Source organism: Numenius arquata, chromosome 7 (assembly GCF_964106895.1).
Source record: "Numenius arquata chromosome 7, bNumArq3.hap1.1, whole genome shotgun sequence".
Classification (NCBI taxonomy): domain Eukaryota; kingdom Metazoa; phylum Chordata; class Aves; order Charadriiformes; family Scolopacidae; genus Numenius; species Numenius arquata.
Window position 1 is genome coordinate 38,238,709 of NC_133582.1, and position 5,741 is coordinate 38,244,449.

General features: G+C 44.4%; 1 protein-coding gene across 2 annotated transcripts in view; it reads left to right on the forward strand.

Annotated features, from left to right (window-relative positions):
* The window catches only part of STARD3NL (STARD3 N-terminal like), a 100,307-nt gene extending 98,491 nt beyond the window's left edge, over window positions 1-1,816 (forward strand). The window contains exons 7-8 of one of the 2 annotated variants that reach the window (XM_074150722.1): window positions 532-601; window positions 1,319-1,811. In XM_074150722.1, the coding sequence (XP_074006823.1) occupies window positions 532-584 (53 nt within the window). In that variant the 3' untranslated portion in view covers window positions 585-601; window positions 1,319-1,811. Of the gene's footprint in view, window positions 1-531; window positions 602-1,318 lie in introns of both variants that reach the window. The other variant, XM_074150721.1, reaches the window with a different exon arrangement.
* The last annotated feature ends 3,925 nt before the right edge of the window (window positions 1,817-5,741 follow it).

Here is a 5,741-nt window from a genome sequence, read left to right on the forward strand (position 1 = left end):
GCTTTGTGACAGCAGAGAGCTGAGAGCAGGCGGTGGACAAGAAGAGAACTTGGGTAGGGAGAGGCAGAGGGAGCTGTTTAGTTTCTGGCTTAGAGTGAGACAATCTGTTGGCAGAACACCAGATACTGCTTTACAAATTAACAATGTCTGGTTTGGTTGGTTGGGTTTTTTTATAGAATCATAGAATGGTTAGAGTTGGAAGGGACCTTAAAGATCATCCAGTTCCAACCCCCCTGCCATGGGCAGGGACACCTCCCACCAGACCAGGTTGCTCAAAGCCCCATCCAGCCTGGCCTTGAACACCTCCAGGGATGGGGCAGCCACAGCTTCTCTGGGCAACCTGTTCCAGGGTCTCACCACCCTCACAGCAAAGAATTTCTTTCTAGTATCTAACCTAAATCTCCCCTCTTTCAATTTAAAACCATTACCCCTCATCCTTTTGATAAACCATTACCAGCGGGGGGGGGGGGCTGCTTTTTTTTCCTCCTTCTCTCAACTGATCTAACAGCATTCTTGTCGTCTTTTTTTCAGGATCTGATGAAGACTCTGAAGAAAAACAAGACAGTGAAAAACCAGTTGTATAGCAAATATGAAAAAGCAGGTAAATTCCTTCATACAGAACCTGAATATTCCTGAAAATACTTTAAAAAAGATTCTTATTGGTTCCTTCCCAAATAATTTTAAGCCAGTCTGTCTTTGCTACCTTCAAAAGGAAACCTTGCCAGGCTCTTGAGAGTTCTGGTTGAGCCAGGCCCAGGGCTCTGAGTGTATCCTATAAAAGGCTGCAGGCTTGGGATGGAACATCTCCTGCATTTATTTGTTGGCTGTCCTGGAAAGGACAGTGGTGGACTAGATGTTAAAAGCTCCTTTTTTTGAAAGTGGGGAGAGAGATTTTTTTTTTGGAGATGGCGATGCAGGAGTGCTAGGAAGAGGTTTTCTTTGAGTGTAGGTCTAGGACAAATATATTCCTCTTGAAGACTGCAGTTTGGTATTTTCCTTCCGTAATCTGTTTAATACTACAGATGGGTTACATCACAGCAAGGTTTTTGTAGTGCTCTCAGGTTAAATATAAGCCGTGATTTCCTTATTTTGGAAATGATTTCATTTACTTTTTAAATTCCCTTGCCCCGTGCATTTCACTTCACCACAGGTGGCAAAACTCAAGCTAGGGGAGGTACTGAATGTTCTTGAGAAGCTGAAGCTTCTGATTTGAAATCTTCTATAGAGTGGATGACCTTTTCTTTTCAGCCTCCCTGTTTTCAATACGTTTTCTCCACTCAGCGTCTTCCTTCATCCTGACCCGTATCATCTGTTACAGAAAGAAAAATCCCTGAGGGAAGTTGTTGGGGTTTGGAAACCAGCGACAGAGTCTGTGGCCGACTTGCCGGCGGAGCTGCCGAGAGAACGTGTTCCTCAGAGGGCAAAGGGAAGGGTTCCCGTGTACTGTGATACCTCACAAAGCTGTACCTTGTTGACGTGTGTATATTAGGTTGCCTCCCAGGTGGTATGAAAATATTTGTCCATGATGTATATTATTATTCAGTGATTCCTGAAGTTGATCTTCTAATGACTAGGTAATTACTGGAACGTGTTGTCTTGTGTACCTAATCAAGAGCCCGGTAATATAATGAAGTCAACCTTCTCTATGATGAAAGTATATTTAATGATTTTTGGGACTCACGAGGTAAAACTATTTTATGTTATTGCATATTTGTCGTTAGTTTTATGTTTACTTTTTTTTTTTTTAACTCCATGCATTTTCTTTTTTAATGGGTATGTTCACTTTCTAAAATAAAAATGTTAAAATGTGTAATGCACGATGATATTTTCTTGTTGTTATCAACTGAAAATCCGCATGAACCACTCCTTTATTCCCCGTGGGGAAAGGAGGATCAGAGTTTGCACAGATTTTGTGCCAAACGTGTCCCAGTGCCGTTTGGCTGCCTGTAGGGATGCAGTGGGAGCTGTAGTGGAACATCATTTCTTTGTTGCAGATGTGATTATCAAAAGGACGCAAGGAGCTTTCTGAAATAACTTTGTTCCCGCTCCTGTACTAGTGGTGGATGTTCTTCTGGTTCAAGGAGGAAACTGGAGTAAGTGAGCCTTTGCAAAGTGTAGTGTTACCTCAGCAGTGCAAGGAAGGGAGTTAGTCATTCCATTGAAGTGTAAGTGTAAGACAGGTAATCTCAGATACAGATTTTAAGTGTTCACCTAGAATCATAGTCACAGAATGGTCCAGGTTGGAAGGGACCTTTAAGATCATCGAGTCCAACCATCAACCTAACTCTGATCAAAACCATCACTAAACCATGTCTCTAAGCACTATGTCAACCCGGCTTTGAAATACCTCCAGGGATGGGGCCTCAACTACTGCCCTGGGCAGCCCATTCCAAGGCTTAAGAACCCTTTCCATGGAAACATTTCTCCTAATATCCAATCTGAACCTCCCCTGGGGCAACTTGAGGCCATTTCCTCTTGTCCCATGGCCTGGGACTTGGGAGCAGAGACCGACCCCCCCGCTGGCTACACCCTCCTTTCAGGGAGTTGGAGAGACCAAGGTCTTCCCCTAGCCTCCTTTTCTCCAGGCTGAACACCCCCAGCTCCCTCAGCCTCTCCTCACAAGACTTGTTCTCCAGACCCCTCACCAGCTCCGTTGCCCTTCTCTGGACCCGCTCCAGCCCCTCAATGGCTTTTTTGTGGGAAGGGGCCCAAATCTGGACACAGCCCTCGAGGTGGGGCCTCACCAGTGCCCAGTACAGGGGGACCGTCACCTCCCGAGTCCTACTCACCACGCTGTTCCTGACACAGGCCAGGATGTTGGTGGCCTTCTTGGCCACCTGGGCACACTGCTGGCTCCTGTTTAGCCCACAGTCGACCAACACCCCCAGGTCCTTTTCTGCCAGGCAGCTCCAGCCACTCTGCCCCAAGCCCATTTTCGGCAACGCCTAATTCCTGCCTAAAGAGGGATGTAAATGTTGTTGCTTTCCTTATACAGCCATTAGGTTTCATTACCAATCTGCACAGCAAATATTAAATACCAACATATTCTTCAGCTGGTAACTCACACACAAGGACTGTATTGCTTTGTGATGGTTCCAGTGCTGTCAACAGAACCAGAGTGGCTGGAAGATGGGATGTGCTGGGGTCTGTGTCTTCCAATCACAGCTTTTCCTTGAAGCAGTAGCGACTGTTTTTAATTTACAAGATTTTTTTTTTTTTTCCACTAAAAGCACAAACTGAAAGCTAGTCCTAGAAGCATTTAAACATACATCGAATTCCCCTTTCTCAGTCTTACTTACTGTCTCTGACTCACAGCCATGAGCTGGATGAAACTGTAGCTGGATACCTGTAGGGATGCAGGATTTCTTTTGTCTTTTCAGCTTTGGGAAGGAGACATTGCAAGTGGGCTGGGGGGAGATCATTAAAAGCGGGCTTGGGTCACGAATGTGACTCCTGTTGGAGTTGAGGCTACAGCACCAAATAAAGATCACTCTGGGGGCAGCACGAGGGGAAAGGAGAGGAAGAGATGGAGACGAAAATGATGTTATTGGCGTCTGCAAGAGCTAGGTTCAAGCCCATGTTTTGAGAATACCTTCACAGCTATTTTATTTCGCCTTAGTCGCTGTCAAGCTTTAACAATAAAATCATCACCTGGCTTTTTGCTTCCAGTAACGGTTCTGTAAATGAAGTGTATGACTATAAGAGTAGGAGGATCAGTACACAGCGAAGGCAGTAAGCGGTTGCACTGGTTCCAGTGCGCTAGTTATAAAATTCTCTTCTGTGACTGCTGGATGAAAGAAAAAAAAAAAGCCAAGATCAAGTCACTGCAGAATATTCAAGATCAGTGGATGCAGGTAAGAATAAATCATTAGAATTAAAAAAAAAAAAAAATATATATATATATCAAACCCTGTTATTTAACAATGCTGGAATGTTCCTAAACAAATATTTAACTTGATGAGAAAAATCCATCTAGGATAGGAGGTCAAAAATTCCATTAAACCTATGAACTTCATCTGGGTGTGTGACTTAATTTGAACACCCTCCCTCAATCACAGGATCACAGAATGATATGGGGTTGGAAGGCACCTCTGGAGATCATCTAGTCCAACCCCCCTGCCAAAGCAGGTCCACCCAGAGCAGGTTTTGAATGTCCAGGAACGCATCCAGGCAGGTTTGGAATGTCTCCAGAGAAGGAGACTCCACCACCTCTCTGGGCAGCCTCTTCCAGGGCTCTGCCACCCTCAAAGTGAAGAAGTTCCTCCTCATGTTTAGGTGGAACTTCTTATGGTAAAGTTTGAGCGACAGGACAAGAGGTAACAGGCACAATCTGCAATAGAGAATTCCTCTGGAAATCCAAGAAATGCAACCTATTCTTGGTGCCTGCTTCCTCCTGCAGTTCAGTACTCAGAAAAATGAGGAAATTAATACAAAATCATTAGCTGTAAAGCAGAACAAGCCAAAAATCATCTGCAGGGGAGGGTGTATTTTCTTATACCAAACATGACTAAGTGTATGGCAAATGTACGATAAAAGATTTTGCAAACCTCTCCTTTAAGCCAGCATCTTTTCTTCCCGTGGTGCCTGGATCAGGTTCTCTGTCTATGGAGCTCAATAAGATGCCCCATTTTCATCCATGGGGAGTTTGCTGAGTAAATGACTCCCTTTGGTGCATCCACAAAGAGTTCTGCTTGCTGCCGTGAGAGGTTTTATCTCCCGAAAATCTAAAATCCATCAGTTCTGGTATAGAAAGGAGTTAGCCTGAAATAATTTTGTTCGCTCCTCTTAAACCTATCTGTAAAAAAAAAAAATCTATGAATTTGACTGAAAACCTCAGTTGTTCAATCCTGCCCTTCCCAAGGATGTTCCTCCTCTCCTCAGGCAACCCCGAAGGCTTTTTCAGAAGCACTTTGCACCAGGCTTTTCCTAGAAAACGCTGCCTGTTTGGTTTCTAGCCCAAAGGAGATATTGTTCATGTGAAGCTGACTTACCTTGGAGCTGGAACGGCTCTGAAGTGGTCAGCCTTATTCATGTAACACCCCAGAGGTGGTTTACCTCCAAGATGCCCTTTGGGACAGAAAACCAGCTCCTCAGGGATGGTTTCTCTGGTAGTAGCGTCCTGCAAGCACAACCAACCAGTAGGAAAAAAAAAACAAAACAACCCGAGCTCTTCTTGTTACAATAAAGTCAGGGTGAAGCAGCCACATCTCCCAGCTTGGGAAAGGTCTTGCTTCTGCCTTGAGAAACACGGACTCACCTTTCAGGAACCGAGAACCGCATTTGAAGAGTGGTCCCTGCTTATTTTGGCGTGAGGTCCCCTGGCAGCAGGTAAGATTTGAAATCAAGTAGCACGATTGAACCCTGCTGCGTTTTTAACAATTTGAAGGCAGGAGCTTGAGACAAAAATGACCTTGAATCTGAATTCTGATGGAATTGATACTGGCTGTCACAGTAGATTTCTCAAAAGCTGATTTTGTTTTGGTGATGCAAGTTGTGCTCAGAAAAAAAAACCCAATAAAATAACAGCAGAATCTGGAGTTGAATGAACGTTTAACTCAGCTAAATTAATGTGTGTCAACCGTTTTCATACAATTCTTCCCTTTTCCTGCAAGTCAGGAGTACCCGAGTTGATTTGAGCAACTAAACAAGGAGGCAAGAAAGCATCATCCCCCCCTCATCCTGGGGGTTTCCTAGTTTTGAAGAGCTGAAGTTGTGAACTGTTGGAAACACAGCGAATTTTT